General features: G+C 42.3%; 2 protein-coding genes across 12 annotated transcripts in view; one reads left to right on the top strand and one right to left on the bottom strand.

Moving 5' to 3' along the window:
• Positions 1–11,529, top strand: part of rap1gap2a (RAP1 GTPase activating protein 2a) — an 88,104-nt gene extending 76,575 nt beyond the window's left edge. For all 9 annotated transcript variants that reach the window (XM_019345144.2, XM_005464593.4, XM_005464594.4 and 6 more), the window contains 14 exons: positions 674–757; positions 868–968; positions 1,511–1,640; positions 2,998–3,153; positions 3,249–3,320; positions 4,825–4,911; positions 5,063–5,203; positions 6,212–6,361; positions 6,514–6,623; positions 6,717–6,815; positions 6,931–7,051; positions 8,857–8,959; positions 9,103–9,176; positions 9,511–11,529. In XM_019345144.2, coding sequence (XP_019200689.1) covers positions 674–757; positions 868–968; positions 1,511–1,640; positions 2,998–3,153; positions 3,249–3,320; positions 4,825–4,911; positions 5,063–5,203; positions 6,212–6,361; positions 6,514–6,623; positions 6,717–6,815; positions 6,931–7,051; positions 8,857–8,959; positions 9,103–9,176; positions 9,511–9,519 — 1,437 coding nt within the window. In that variant the 3' untranslated portion in view covers positions 9,520–11,529. The remainder of the gene's footprint in view (positions 1–673; positions 758–867; positions 969–1,510; positions 1,641–2,997; positions 3,154–3,248; positions 3,321–4,824; positions 4,912–5,062; positions 5,204–6,211; positions 6,362–6,513; positions 6,624–6,716; positions 6,816–6,930; positions 7,052–8,856; positions 8,960–9,102; positions 9,177–9,510) is intronic.
• A 560-nt stretch (positions 11,530–12,089) lies between these two features.
• si:dkey-52l18.4 (uncharacterized) lies at positions 12,090–15,867 on the bottom strand. Of its 3 annotated transcripts, XM_005464591.4 has the most exons (6): positions 15,651–15,867; positions 14,795–15,091; positions 13,966–14,307; positions 13,625–13,870; positions 13,497–13,525; positions 12,090–13,380 (listed from the first exon to the last, which is right to left on the bottom strand). In XM_005464591.4, exons 2-6 carry the CDS (start codon positions 14,844–14,846, stop codon positions 13,273–13,275), a joined length of 777 nt encoding a protein of 258 aa, XP_005464648.1. In that variant the 5' UTR covers positions 14,847–15,091; positions 15,651–15,867; the 3' UTR covers positions 12,090–13,272. The 3 variants fall into 3 exon arrangements, with proteins under 3 accessions (XP_005464648.1, XP_019200795.1, XP_005464649.1); XM_019345250.2 differs by lacking the exon at positions 15,651–15,867 and having other exon boundaries at positions 14,795–15,493; XM_005464592.4 differs by lacking the exon at positions 15,651–15,867 and having other exon boundaries at positions 13,625–13,858; positions 14,795–15,492.
• Positions 15,868–15,971: the final 104 nt, after the last annotated feature.

Here is a 15,971-nt window from a genome sequence, read left to right as displayed (position 1 = left end):
CTTACGTCTCCTGAGACACAAAGGGGGGCAGTATAGCTGAAAGTACATTTAATTATAGCTGCCACAACTTTATAGTAACGTTCATAAATAACTTTTCATGAATTTTGCATATCTATAAATATTTGATGGCTTTTATTTAGAGCCCGGGGCTTTTGTAGACATTTTAGCTTTAATTATTTTTTGCCAGCATCACCTGCCTGTCCCTACTTCATTAACTTTTCAACCTCCTTAAATTTTATCCAGAAAAACACTTCTTGTCACATTTTACCCCCTACCTCCTGCCTCTCTAACATCTGCCCTGCGCAGTAAGCATATTAGTCAAGAAACGACTGATGACACCGCAACTCTCTAAAATGAATTTGATGGATCTGTTCCTCCTCCTCTTCCTCCTGTGAGCCTGATGGAGGAGTGTGATGGAGCATGCTTTCAGCCTGTGCCTCAGGGAAGGGAAAAAACCATCTGTGTCTCCGTATGCAAGAGACAGCAACAGGATCACTGCCCTCGCTGGGGGCCGCTATACAGTTTGTTGCGTGACATCCTTACATAACATGGACCCAATAAAACCTGCCCTGGGGACGTGTTATAAAGGAGTAAAAGACTTCCTTTTTTAAAGTGTACAATTTATAATCATAGGAAGAAAGTATGACTTTTCCTCTATTTTGTTTACGTACAGGGATCCCAGTTAATAGTGGCTTATGATGAACATGAGGTGAACAACACGTTCAAATTCGGAGTCATCTACCAGAAGTTTGGACAGGTGAGCTATTTTAATTATCTTCCGCTTACTTTACATGTACTCTTTTATCTCATCTATCTTTCTCCTCTCCGTCCTTCACTTTATGTGCATGTGTGTGTTTTCCTCCTCAGACATCAGAAGAGGAGCTATTTGGAAACAATGAGGAGACGCCAGCTTTCAAGGAGTTTCTCAGTATCTTAGGAGACACCGTTGAACTTCAAGATTTTAAAGGGTGAGGGTAGTAAAATGCAATTTGTTGGCATAAAACAACTAGAGTAATATGAGAGAAAGTAGCAGGAAAAAAGGATTCAGTCAAATTTAACTCCAGAGGAACGAAAAAAAAAAAGAGTTCATGAGTCTAAAAAGAAGGAAGCGTGGGCTTATTACAGTGAAGAACATAGCGAGCTTTAATTACTGTAACCTTGGAGCAATTTGTCCTGCTGTTTCGGACTCAGCATGCAACGTGGGTAAACTGCTTAGTGCAACAGATTTGTGCAAAGAAAGTGCCACATGGACAGGTAATCAGAGCTTTGTTTATTGTAAGGGGGGGGACGGGGGCGGGGAGGTGTGCCGCAAGCTTTCTCCTATAGGGTTACACTTGTTGCTTTTACATAAGGAGACTATAAATTGTAGCTGACACATCACATTTGAATGACACTGGAGCCAGTTAGACATAAAATGTGATGACGGGATGTGTAAAATGCATGAAACAGAACCTTGTAAGTGAAGGCTGGAGGCTGCACAGAGAACATGAGAGCTCTGATCCTGTGACAGGTTCCGTGGTGGGCTGGACGTGTCCCATGGACAGACGGGGTCTGAATCTGTCTACACCGTCTTCAGACAGAGGGAGATTATGTTCCACGTGTCAACTAAGCTTCCCTTCACCGAGGGTGATGTTCAGCAGGTACCGCGGCTTAATTCTGCCTTTATTATTGTTACACTGAATGCATGTATGGATTTAGCTGCCAAATGGGGCGGTATGAGCCCAGAAATATCAATATTAAATTGCTTTTATTCAAAGGCGCTGAACTCAGATTTGATCCACTGTTGGAAAAGTGGTTGAGTTAAATGCACTAGATCATCTCACAGCTATAAAAGAGGACTTTAAAAGGAGCACATTCTTGCTTTTATGCCAGTGGTGCTGATGGTGTATCTGATATTCACGTGTTGGTGTTGTTCCTGGATCATCATATGATTAATATTGATCCAGGTTTACTATTGCAAGTGATCAATCACATAGTTATTATGTCTTAGTTCTGCGACACAGAAAAGAACCTGCGGATGTCCACTCGGGAAAAAAATCCAACAAAGGGAGCGTTTCGAGTCATCGTGAGTTTGGGGTTAGGATTCAATCGTGGTTAGGGTTAAACGGCTATAGTTAGGGTTTGGTGTGTAGTGTGATGGTGATTCCACATTGCAAAACTATGACATCACTAAAGCGTGATTAGTCAATGCAGGGTTGAACCAGGACCAACATTAGTTTCGGTGAACCAGCAACAACACTGACACGGGGATATCAGATCATCTAGCTGTCTGATCATCTTTACAGGAAGTAGAAGGGAAGAAATATGAGTAGCCAAAGATGAACAGTCTCATCAACGAGTGGCCTTCAGTGTTCTTCAGACTCTGACAGCAGCATCCGCACTAAATTACAGTGGGGGCATGACTTGGGAACACACATAACTGCATGTATTCTAAGACACATGTCAAATCTTGTCTGGCACTTGTGGACGAGGTGCGAAAATAGCAGATGCACAACCAAAATCTGTACACAGTGTTAAACCACTGACCTTTCTGGCCTTTCTATCATACAAATGTATTATTTTAATGAACTCTAAACAATAAAATCTCCCCTCTGTTTCAGAGAATTATCATGAAGACTTTATGGACTTGCTATCAATGTAGCACGCTCCTCTTATTGTAATCCAGCACTGAGATAAGCCTGATGGGCCCTGCACCGGCAGTTATTAAATCTTATGTTAAGATCTTTTCTTTTTAAACCTTCATTGTAGTCTTAAAGTGCTCGGTGACAATGAGCTTTGCCATCCTAATAAAAAACTAAATTGCTCTTATATAAGCTATCGCTGAGGGTTTGATGTGAAGTCTCTAAAATCCTCCTGAGAACCATATGACCCCTTCTTGATTTCAGGGGCTCATGCAGTGTAGAACTAGAAGCCATATCCCGAGCTATTATTTTGAAAGCATTCAAAAACAAACACATAGCAAAAACCAGTGACCCGAGGTAATTATTTACTCCTCAGCTCCAAAGAAAAAGGCACATAGGAAACGACATTGTGGCCGCAGTCTTCCAAGAAGAGCCCACACCGTTTGTTCCGGACATGATCGCCTCCAACTTCCTGCACGCCTACGTCCTGGTGCAGGCTGAGAACCCCTGCACAGAGCACACGACATACAAGGTACAAACCGGAAAATACTTCCTCTCCTTCTGTGTGTGCTGTAGTGAGCCGGTGGCCACAGTAACATGTGGCTGTTACTTGTTTTATGCTGACAGGTGTCTGTTACAGCGAGGGAAGATGTACCTTCATTTGGACCTCCCCTCCCAAACCCAGCCATCTTCAAGAAGGTGAGCAGCAGATGTGATCTCAGTATGAAAAGAAGCACCACCGCAGCAGCTCGCTGTCTGGGCAGTATTTACTTTTAAGGGAATAATATTATATTTTCTATTTATTGACTTTGTTTTCTTTGTTTTTTAAGAGGTTTGAGTGCAGTAAAAATCAGATAAGGGTCTCAAGGGAGTAGATAATGGATAATAGGTACGATTTGTAAATAACTTGACATAATGAATTAGAGCTTATTATATTATATACAATATATGAATTAATTTTATAATATTATACTACAGTATATTTTTAACTAAGCATGTCATTTGTTTTCACTTGAGAGAAAGGGAAATGTGAGGTCAGAGGTCAAATGTGGCATGATATTTGGCCACATTATATTTAAAAAATGATATTTAGAATTCCCCATATACTAGAATCATTTACCAAATGTTCCTAATACAAACAAAGGATGTATTTTCCAAATGTAAGCACAGTTTTAAAGATAAAAGTCGTTTTATGAAAGTTTGACCTTATTTGACCATAAAGAAGAGGTCAAACGGTACTTTCTATATCGTTGCAGGACACACCACACTTTTAAAAAATAGTTTTAAGGCTTTTCGTCAATTTTTGATCAATAAATCATTGAGCTGACCTTGTAGACCTTGGTGGACTTCAAGGTCTCTACACTCCCACAAAGTTTCTATCAGAGTTCCTTGAAAACCTTTTGAGCGGTTTACAGACAGAATGACACACACACACACACACGCAAACACTACCAAAAACACACCAGTCAGACTCAAATCATGTATCCGATTACTTTCAATTTCACTGAGAGATAAAAAAAAAGGTCAACTTTTTGACCTTGACTCCAATGGCTTGTGCTGACGAAAAGCTAAAGTTCACTGAAACGAACTGATATCCTCCGCTGGCAGCCAGTCACTCAATATGAAGAAGAAGAGTAGTGCTTTTGGCAGGAAATGATACGCTGACCTGCAGCATGGATTGCCTTTCAGTAAAAGGTATCTGCAGCATGTGAAAATACACTTTTTAGATTTCCAGCAGAGAGTTGGTTAGGAGATTGATGCCAATCTTAAAGTAGGTAAGAAGCTGTAGGTAGCTTAGTGCAAAAGACTTCCTGTTCATGGAGAAAATATCCAAAGGTAATATAATAAGAAAATACAGTCACAGGTATTCAGTATCTCTATAAAGTTATTGCTTAGTGAAGGATGAAAGATTTATTTCAGGATTCTGTCACAAAAGCAAAACTCCAATGCAGAAAAAAATTAGAGACACTGGTTTCAGCATTCAGTCGATAATAAAGCTGCTCACTGCACAATACGAGGATGAAAAGGGGGAATTTGAGGCAGATGGGATTTTTAAATCATTTATGCTCATGATCACCACAGCACAATGAGCTGAGGCACTGTTGTCTGTATAGCGTTAAGGTCACCTTTTCCTTTCCTCATTGTCACCCTCCCCACTCCTTGTTGCTCATCAACTTCCCTCCTCGCCTCCGTCGCTCTCTAGGGTCCAGAGTTTCGAGACTTCCTGCTGACAAAGCTGATCAATGCTGAAAATGCCTGCTACAAATCTGACAAATTCGCCAAACTGGAGGTGACACACGCGCGCACAGCTACACCAAAACACCGCAGCATGCCTTCGGTCCGCTCTGCCGATTCATCCCTAATCGTTTTCCCGATGCGTTCCTGCTTGTGTGTGTGTGTGTGTGTGTGTGTGTGTGTGTGTGTGTGTGAACCGATTTCAGGGGCGAACACGAGCCGCGCTGCTGGACAATCTCCACGACGAGCTGCACAGACAGAGTCAAAGCGCGCTTGGTCTGGGCCAGGTCGGAGAGGAGGACAAGCTTGAGAACGGTGGACACGGAGGCCTGCTGGAGTCCTTCAAGGTGAACATGAGCCTGGACAAAGAGTACATCGTTCAATCCTTTCTCAGCTCTGTGACATTTATTTAATCACCGTCATTACAGCACAAGAGTGCCAGGTTTGCTCGCTGTAGGTCAGCGAAATGTCACAGGTCTGCAAGATGACTTGAGGCGCTAAACCATTGTTATCACAGACGCTCCTGGATTTCTCTGTGCTCGAGAATTTTGACCTTATACTCACAGTGTGTGTGCGTGTCTGTGTGTGTGTATTCAGTGTGAACATGTGAACATGCAAAACGCTGCGGCGCTAAATCTGTATGAGACTGTGACTTTCTCTTTATGAATTTCTCCTCTGCTTCCTCTCACTAGCCACCTAAATTTCTCTAACCCATCACACCGCCCTTGCACGTGCTCACTGAAGGCTGGAGTTTCTTTAAAAGGACCGTCTTGAATGTGTGTCTCTGTTTGTCGCCACGAAAATGTGTAACTAATGTAATCATTTGATTCTATTGCTTTTCACAGGCGTTGTGGACGACAGTTTTGCAGTTTCTCCAGTCAGTCCCAGGGGGCGCTCTTATTGTTGCTGTCGTGGCGATTGCTGTGTATTACCTTTCTGTGTCACTGTAAATGCACGTGGGGGAATTATATGATGATAAATAAAGACGATCTCATATGATATTGTTTGTGTGTGTGTGAATTTGAGCTGGTCATAGCTGAGGCAGATAGCAAAGGTGGGAAAAATATCAACATTTGATTTGAATGTTACCAACTGGAAGTTATCATAAACTCCTTTTATATTAATGAACCAATGATATGAATAATGAGTGTAACACAGTTACAATACTCTTTCTTCTCTAACTCACTTTTCTTCTTCTTGGACAACTGCGCCCTCTTGTGGTCACCTTCTTGACACTGCCTCCCCCCAACTTCATTATTTCACACCGTTTCCATGTGTCTTTACCTGCTTCTACTCCTTAACCTCCTCCTCCCCCTCATCATGAGCTCATTCTCTCTTTTCTCCTCTTTCTCCAGAGAGCCATGCGGGTCAGGAGCCACTCCATGGAGACCATGGTAGGGTCTCACCGTCACAGGAGCCCCGGTGTAGGAGGTGGTGTTCCAGCCAGCCTCAGTGGTGGAGGTCTGCCGCAGAGCACCAGCGAATGCACAAAGAGCACCTTCACTGTGAGTTCATGTCAGCAAGATGTGGCTTGAGCAAAAAGCTTTGGTTCTTGTTCATTTAGTCATCCATATTTAATGCTGGAGGATTTTTAGGGAACATTTTCAAAGTGCTGCAATACTAAGAGAAGCCAAATTCTTTATTCTGTGATCCGCAGCCTCCTGTACTCTCAGCCAAGTCTCCCCTGAAGAGCCCTGTAAAACGGCGCTCGGGTCTCTTCCCCCGTCTCCACTCCAGCACAGAAACCTCAGACAAACACACGCGTGGGTAGGTTAAAGGTCCCTGCATTCAGGAGTTATTACTGTTACAGTCTTTTTAAACAGCTACCTTTTGATTTACGGATTTGCTTTTTGTGTGCAGCGACCAAAAGTTTGCAGAGAGCTGTTCACTGTCCCAGGATGTGAAATCAGAGACGTCATCCAATCCGAGCTCACCTGAGATCTGTCCCAACAAAGAAAGGTGAGACCCAAGCTGATTTTATCTAAATAATACTTTAACAATACTGCTTAATGTTTGCTTTTTCACATCAGTACAAATTTTACTCACAACTGCTCCTCTGTGTTCTCCTCAACAGGCCGTTTGTCAAGCTGAAGGAGTGCGGCGGCGGCAGGCAGAACATTTCTCGTTCTTCTTCCAGCACCAGCAGCTTCAGCAGCACCACGGGAGAAACAGAAGCTCTGGAAGAACTGGAGACGGTGAGCCCAAACCTTTATTCATTTCATTTGAAAAGAAGGAAAGAAAGAAAGAAAATGTGTTGTGCTGTTGAGAGTTACACCTTTACAAAGAAGTATTAGGGCCACATAAAAAAACCCAAAATATACTAATGTTCATTTTGAGAATGAAGTCAAAATAATATTTTGAGAATAAAGTATAAGAACATTGAAGAGATGGTGCAGAAAGCTGCATCTGGTCTGAAGGAAAAAATCACACAAACTTGGAAGAGTTGGCCGGATTTGTGCAAGATGCATTAGGTGGCAATGGACAAATACTAACATACAGAAGGTTACACCCTCGTGCAGTAAAGAGGATGTATGTTGAAGCACAAGACACAATAAGACAGCTGATCAAGTTGTTTCTTTAAGTCATCTACACAAGGTAGATGGAGAATAGCAGCGATGACAACATCTCAAAATAGTATTTCGAGTTTAATCTCGAAATTTTGACTTTTTTTTTTTCTAAATTTGGCCCTAATACTCTGTCGTATCCGTACAGAGACAGAATCACCAGGTTTGAGGTTGTTGGTGGTGTCAGTGTCGTGGATGAAATAGTCTATAATTACTAAGAACTGCTTCGTAGTAAGCGCATGTCAATTATGATAATTGCAGCTCTACTTGATCGCCTTGTATCAGATAAAACCGCTTCAAGGTGTTATTTTATCTTACCTGAGAAACGCTGTGAAATTGTTCCTCCTCTCGGCGTTTGGCTGGAGATCAGCTTGCACAGATGATCCCTACGCAGTAGAAACTCTCAGAGAGAGATAGAGTGACGGCTTAAATGCCAGAGAAAACAGTTAAAGCAATCGTTAAGTGCCTGATGCAGCAGTAAAGTACACCAGTGGGCATCACAAGGGAGAATCTGATAGGCTGGATGGGAAGAAAAACGCAGTCATTATTAGCTTAATAGAAAGATTTGAAGCAGCGAATTAAAACTATTTTTAAAGTTTGTCGGGGTCAGTTTTTGTTATTTTTTATTTTTATTTTTTTTGTTCATTAGTTTTTAATACCTTTGGAACCAGGCGAATTAGCATTTGTATAGTCTTTATGCTACATTTAGCTCGTTGGCTAGCATACTATCTGACTATACACACACACACACACACACATACATATATATTTCAAAACCTTTACCCCTAAAAAACTTCTAGGAGAACTATCATACTAATCCTTAATGTTGTTTCCCTATGCATTGTCTCTCTAAAGCATTTTTTTCTGCTTTTGTATGTTTATGATGTCAGTGAGAGTCGTGCTCACCTCTGTTTGTGTTTTTCTTGCACCTGTGTGGGTTCTCTCCAGCTACTCCACCCAAAAGCGTGCAGTTAGTGGGGTTAGGTTGATGATTCTAAACTGACTGTAGGTGTGAATTGTTGTCTGTGTTAGCTAGCAAAGAACTGGCACAGCCTCCAGAGTGTACCCTGCCTCTCACCTCACAGCAGCTGTGATAAGCTGCACAAAGGACTTGTGTGAGATAAATAAGCATTGTTTTTAACTATGAATAATGCAAATCGACTCTAGTAGAATGCAGGAATCAAAATATTGAGTTAGAAATAAACTTAAGACACCACATCACCTATTTTAATCTAACCCATTTTATGATCATTTTTCCCTCCAAGCCAGCTTTACCCAACTCCTTGCAATGTTTCCCACTTTGCTGAGGGGCAAGTTAAATTCAACTTCAGCAAACTTCTGCTCCCTCGTTTCAGCGAACCTCTTTTAGACCCCCACCCCCATACGTCTGTGTCCATATTTAACTTTCGTCCTCCCGCTTTCTCTCCTTCCCTCAGGCCAGCCATCCATCCATAGCTTCTTCCTCTGCCTTCAGCCCCGCACTCAACATAGAAAGCCAAGGGTCCTGCACCCCTGTCATCATGTGCCGCAGTCCAACAGGTAAGCCTAAATTCATAAAGCATTCGTGGACTAGCTTTTAGTCCAGTTTGAACAGAATGACACGCCAGAGGTGGATGAGTTCATTTTCTAACGAGCATTTCCTTTGTTTCCTTTCCGTCTCCTCCCTTTTTTTTCTTACACAGATGGAAAAACTAAAACTTCACCGAGGTCAAACTTGAAGTTCCGCTTTGACAAAATGAGCCACTCATCCACGACTGTAAGTCCTGATACTTGTTAAGAATTTTCAGTAGGATATTTCCAACTTTTCGAGACAGAAGCTCCATAAAACTTTTAAAGAGAGAAAGTTCGACATTGAAATTAAGATAATTATGGCAGAACACTGGCAGCAATGAGAAAAAGTCCCCTGGTGTGTGTGTCTGTCTGTTTTTTAACACTTTGTCTATCTTATAGACATCTCATTATCTCTGGAACACTGTAATGTGACTGAAACACTCAAGCTGATGTTGGGTAATAAGCCCGGACTGAAAGACGTGTGCTGAACGCTCTCTCTTCTCTTTTGTTTTTTTTTTGTTCCCTCTTCTCTCTTTCAGTCTGAGTAGCTTTGGGTGGAACGGAAAAAACTCCCAACCTTGCACAATGAAAGGACAGCACCTGCTGACAGAGCTGCAAAAAAAAGAAAACAACGACAACAAAATAAAAAAGTCACAGCAACAACCACAAAATCACTGTAGAACCACTTCCCAATGCCAAGGATAACCTGACAAGGTTACCGAGTCCCCTGCACACTAGAATCTAACTGAAACTACTGTGAGTGTATAGGGAGGGGAGCAGCTGACATTTTGGCTTTTGTTTCTAACCAACCTTTAGCTGCAGATTAGTCGATACTCGCTGCACCGTTGCTCGTCCACCTTACGTGAGGGTCTTTGGCATAGCTGTGATACTGTGAGTTCAAGCCGAGCTCGGCTTTTTTTCCTCAAGCGTCTTGTTTGATAGAGAGAAACACGATGACCACCTAGAAGAATTGTGACACAAGTTTATGGCCGAACTGTTAACCTTTATCTCACTGACTGTTGAGTGCCCAGTGGAGGAAGAAAAAAAGAAACCATCAGCCATCAGGATGTATTTGCCTTCGCCCTTGAACGGTACATCCGGAGACAAAAACTGCGCACAGAAGACTCGCAGTAGCAAGACCTCGGAGGCGCCGCCACTGGGAGTCTTCTCCACTGTGCTCTCTGAGCTTGTTCTTTGCATAATGTAAATGCTTTTTCCAGAGAACAGGTTTTGATTTCGACGAGGCTTTTTGTAATCCCGCTAGCTGCTGCATTGTGTCTACTGCACTATAAACGTGACGCGTCTCCTCCTAGGACAGCATTTCTGTATCCGTAGGGGCAACTTCATAGCCCTGAACTCAAGAGCTCGGCTAGGGACACAGCAGGGGTGGGGGGTGGGGAGGGGCACTGCCAACACATTTTGCCACAAGCTTCTTTTAGCCAAAGCTGCGCCTTACAATCTATCACATCACACACATAAAAAAAAGCCCTTTTTGCCGCTGACACCTTCTTTCTCAGCCTCCGTCTCGTCTCTGTGCGTCTCACTATGTGAGAGGACGGGGATCTGGTTACAGCACAGTTGTAGGTAGCCGATCTACACCCACATTTGCTCAAAATAGATGTTGCACTCAGTGAAAACATTTCACCTTCTGATACCTCCCATTGAAACTCTCTAGCTCGGTGTATCGGCGTGTACGTACGGCGGCTCTTTAGGACATCTCCAGGGTTTTTCCCAGGATGTGAGCTGATGAGGACGACTTGAAAAATATGAAGTTCAGGTTATAACAAACCACCTATGAAGTTACAAAGAACACTTTGAATGTAAACTATGAGCCTTTAAAAAAAAGGACTTAGCTGTTGCAAAAATGCAAGTAAAAACTGCAAAGTCAGGTGCTCGCAGGCACAGCAGGACCACGGGTCTAATCTTCAACTGACATTAGCCTGGAAAAGAAGCATAAAGACACACACATTCGCTTCCAGTGTGACCAAAAACAATCAAGCTGGTGTGTGTTAGGAAGAATGTCGGTGTAATCTTACTGTGTAGGGAACAGTTCCTGTAGTTTAGGCTGGCCTGAGAGTGTAAAAGGTTTAATAGCTAGGTTCACCCAAATTACAAACACCCTCTGTGATTTACATGTAGGTCACCTTTTAACTTGCCAGGAAGCTGTTCTAACTTGAGTAGTACCTTTCTAATTTATCAGGACTAGAGGCAGGCGTGTTGCCTAACACACGCTGCCCTCGGTCGGTGATTACCTCGAGTAAGGGAAGCAGGGATAGAAATCCTCTGGGGAAGTTCAGATGTCATATAGTTTGTAGCAGGTGTCGCCTAAAAAAAAAATGCCCTGCAGCCTTTCCTTTGTTAATACGCTTAAGTTATTAAACTTTTTTTTGCATCGATGTCATGTAAAAATTGTTACTGCAGAGTACGCTAATTAACGGTAAAATGATTAAAGGAAATATATTAAGTTAAAAGATGTCTAAACATGTATATGTATATTTGGTTATGTAATGTGCCATTGAGAATTTATTCTAAAATAAAATGTTGTATTTTGTGTCATATTTGTGTGTTGTTTCTGGTTTTCTGTTGTTGTTTTTTTAATGCAATCTCTCCACACGGGTGCTTTTCTTGTCTATACTTTAATGTGTAATATACTTGAACACGTGAGGGAAGTTTGTTTCACATTTTGTCGACACTGCAGCACCTTCACATTATTCTGACAGCAGTTAATGTGGTCACATTTTAGAACAATACAAACCAGAAGATCTGTGAAATCATCTCACAAAGCAGAGTCTGCTTACTGTAGCGCCTCAGCGTGGTACAGCTGTGCGATGCAATATCTCCTTATTATATGTAACATTACATGAAAGTGATCCTTTTTTAAAGTGGCTCTTTTTCTGGTTCCTACCTAAAGTAGTCCCATACAGTCCTGTGGAAAAGTAAGTCCACACTGTTATTGAATAGCTTTCAAAATCACCTTTAGCAGCAGTAGTTTGAACATATGAACTTTTTTAGTCTCTCACATCCTTGTTGAGGAATTGTGGCCCACTCTTCTTTACAGTGTTGCTTCAGTTCATTGAGGTTTGTTTATGCACAGCTCTCTTAAGATGCGGTCGCAGCATATCAGTCGGGTTGAGGTCTGAACTTTGACCACATCGTTGCAACACATCAATCTTTCTCTTTCTCAGCTGTTCTGTTGTAGATTTGCTGCTGTGCTTGGAATTATTGCCCTGCTGCATGACCCAGGTGCAGCCCAACTTTAGCTGTCACACTGATGTCCTCACATTCTACTGTACAATAATTTGGTATTCAGGAGAGTTAATGATTGACTCAATGACTCCAAGGTCCCCAGGTCCTGTATCTGCAAAACAAGCCAAAAACATCACCCCTCCACCACCGTGCTTGACTGCTAGTATGAGGTGTTTGTGCTGATATGCTGTGTTTGGTCTTTCTCAAACATGGTGCTGTACATTACAGCCAAACAGCTTCACTTTGGTCTCATCTGTCCAAAGAACACTGTTCCAGAAGTCCTCAGATTTATTCAGATGCAATTTCATAAACCTAAGTCGTGCTGCTATGTTCTTTTTAGAGAAAATAAGTTTTCTTGTCATAAAAGATCCAAAAAAGCCATACTCATCTGTTTTTGTTCGTTTTTATCCACATCTAACCCAGCCCGCTGATTCTGTTATGTAGTTCTTCCCGGCAGCAGCAATTGCTTCTTTAAGAACATTGCTGATGTCTTCCCTCCTTGGAATTGTGTTCACACACACCTGAATGCTCCAGACCTCCACACTGCCAAAACCTCTGCTCTCATAGAGGCGTTCACACCTGGTGATCAGCTTATCAGATGCATTTGATCAACTCCACCTAGCTGCTACTTACTCTTTTAATTCCTATGGAAGCAGCAAAGGTCTTCTTAGTTTTTCATAGGACTGCACAGAGTCCCAAGAAAACCTTCTTACAGGACTATACATGTGTTTTGGTTTTTTAGAAGGAAGCTGCATCTGTGGTGAGAGGCTCCTGCTCAGTGTGACAGTATGGTAGGAGATAATAAGTACAGGCAATTCCCTCTCTCCTCCTGTCCTGTGTTACTAGCTAGCTGCTGGCTTGTTTCGGTCAGGTGATGTGGCTGGCGGTTGTAATTTGGCAGGAAGAGTAGTTCCTACATGAAACTGCTCAATACAGGGAGATTCAAACAGGGAGATTGAAACTAGCACCTCACACCCTCTCCCCCCAAAGGTTCTAGATGGAAAAATAGCAGATATGGGATTATTTTTAATTCATAAAAATAATGCATAACTCCATTAGGGGTTGTCAAATCTGAGGGATGAGTAGACAGTTGCAGACTGGGCAGGCTGTCTCGTGGCTCTCTGCTGCTTCAGTGCACCTTGGGAAATCACTGCATACATCACCTGTAACAGTGTGAAAAGTAAGGGGGTGGGGGGGAGGGGGGGCAGTTTAGGAGTTGCAAGCCTGTCAGCGAGTTCACTATGTTCAAGGACTGTTTTAAAACAGTACGTTCACTTACTTCTGGCTTCCTCTTGACTTTAGGTGGAGCTGCAAAAAACAAAAAAAAGAAGAAGAAAAGACAGCATGGTAAAAATTGCAGAGTATTGCCTCATAACAGGTTAACAAAAGGAAATACACAGGATATACCTTTGGGAGGGTATGCTTTGCATTTCTGTGGTACCGGGCATCGAGGTGGAGGTTGAGGAGCCAAGATGGTTGGTTGGGTTGCGTATGGAACTTCGTATATGACCTGTGCCCTGGGAAGTGGCTGTGGTTTGACCTCTGAGCTCAGACAGCGAGCCAATTCCAGGATGATGGGAAGGCAGAGTAATGCACAAGCACAGATCAAAACCCTGTGCAGGAGTTTCCTTGGAGAGGGACCTGTGATGAGAGCTATATGATGAGGAGGATACATGACAAGCAGTAAGACCTGCTGGCCAAAATGCAGATGCACTGTGATGCACTTCAATATATGTCATTCTCTGTACCTGCGGTAATGTTCACGTGCGTGCGATGTCCATTTTCACTTACACCTGTATCCCAAACAACCATGCATCCATAGGAACCTTCATCCGACTGGTTGACACTCTGGATGTTTAAGAATAGCTTTGTCTGACTGGCTGAAATTGTCTTGTTGGTCAAATGGTGTCTCTCGCTTTCCTTCACAGGCTTCCTAAAATCATATGTTGAATTTTCCCACATCCAGGCAGCGGTCCAGTTGTTTCCACAGTGCTGAACTACACAGGACAATGACAAGCTGTCCCCTTCTGGCACATAATCCATATCGCGTTTTGCCAAAATACTAAGTTGGCATTCTTCAGCACAGAGACCTAAAAGAAGGAATTTAGATTTAAGTCACTGTAGGGGAACGTGAATGTGTAGCCAAGGAAACTCGTGCAGTTTGGTGCTCCTTTGTCCCAATCTGGTTAGATTATAACCACTAAAACGCATTAATAATCAGGGAACATAAACACACACGCACATGTTTTTGTTTAACTTGGTACATCTGCTAATTTCCATATGCAGTGAAACACACGTCATGCAGAATAAAACACGCATATGGCGGCCACATTTAAAAGGCACGGAGCTTAACAAACATTTCAAAGAACTAGACGCACGCAGTGCGCTTTGGCATGACCGTGATTACCACAGCTTTTAAGGCGAACACATGGCAAATGGCATCTTATTATAGAATACTGCAGATGGAGAGTTCACACGAGCGCTTTAACAAACAAAAACAGTCAAATAAAAGGCAAGAAGAGAGACTTTCCTTTATGTAATGAGAACTTTGGTCAGAGTTTCAAAGAGATCACTTACCAGCTTGGAAGATACAGACGAAGCAGATGACACCGAGGAGATAGGTATACATGTCTGACTGTAAGGGTGTGTTTAACGGTGTTTTTGTCTGCCGTTCATCACTTCCCCTAAGAGAGTTTGTGCTTACGTTTTACGACTGATTCTTAAATGCTGCCACACTTTCTGGAAATCTTAGGGAGCGAGTGAGTGGGATCACGGTATTTCACTTTCTTTTACTCAGTAATTATATTGTCTTTCCTTTCTCCTGCTGTTGTTCCTATCCGGTCAGAGATGAAGGAAGTGAACACTTACCCATACCTGAAGGCACAAGCACACACACGCAAAACTGAAATACGGGAAGCAGTGATCTCATGAACAGGAATATAAAATTTCCTGCAGGAAAGGGGCCGGCTTCAAAGAACTATAACATGAAGAGACAAAAGAGAACAGAAGCCAGCAAATCCTCCTCCTTCTCATTTCTGTGCAGGTCTTGATTAACATTTTAGTCCAGAGACCTTGATTAAGGCATACATGGCTGATTATGTGGTTATTTGGAGTACAGATCTCTGACAGCTGAGGCTGAATAGCTCGCTACAGCTCGGTGGTTTTCAAACTTTGGCATATCCCACTTCAGAAAGCACTACTCTTACTAAAAATAAATAAATAATAAAGAAAACATTGAATATTGTAAAAAATTAATCATTTTGGTAGCGTATAATTGCTGTATATGATAGAAGGGGGTTAATAGTGTGAGACAAGCTTGCAGAAATAACTTTTCCACAAATACACTATATTGTGTCACGGGGACTCGAGTCCCCGTGGCACCAAATACTAGGAATACTAGGAACGACCCACTTGCATTGGCTGCATAGCTTACCACTGTTACTATAGCGAAAGTGCTTGTATTCTCTTTATTTCAGAAAATAGGCTGGGGAGTTTTTTACGATTACGTTTCTGTTGTACTATTAAGCGCAGGTAGGGATTTTCCACTCGGAGTACAACTGCAAGCCCATTCCCAGCGCACATCAAGTCTTCAAAGTAAAAGCTTTGGTTACCTTTGAAGACAAACACTATTAAGCAAATAATGGGCTGTTAAAGAATATACTCGCATGTAAGTGATTTAAGCACATACAGTCCTCATTTTCTGCTATGTCCTATGTGATGTTTGTGTCGCTCAAAAAGCGCTGCGCGTGATCTT

This window comes from Oreochromis niloticus, linkage group LG14 (assembly GCF_001858045.2).
Source record: "Oreochromis niloticus isolate F11D_XX linkage group LG14, O_niloticus_UMD_NMBU, whole genome shotgun sequence".
NCBI lineage: Eukaryota > Metazoa > Chordata > Actinopteri > Cichliformes > Cichlidae > Oreochromis > Oreochromis niloticus.
The sequence above is the reverse complement of the archived record's forward strand: the minus strand, read 5'-3'. Positions and strand labels throughout refer to the sequence as shown.

Bases quoted from the DNA above. Each gene is read 5' to 3' on its own strand.
- si:dkey-52l18.4 (XM_005464591.4), bottom strand. From the start codon at position 14,846: ATGTATACCTATCTCCTCGGTGTCATCTGCTTCGTCTGTATCTTCCAA. The intron at 13,871-13,965 runs GTACAGAGAATG...CTCATCATATAG, and splicing joins GCACGTGAACATTACCGCAG to CTCTCATCACAGGTCCCTCT. The intron at 13,381-13,496 runs GTAAGTGAACGT...ACACTGTTACAG, and splicing joins AAGTCAAGAGGAAGCCAGAA to GTGATGTATGCAGTGATTTC.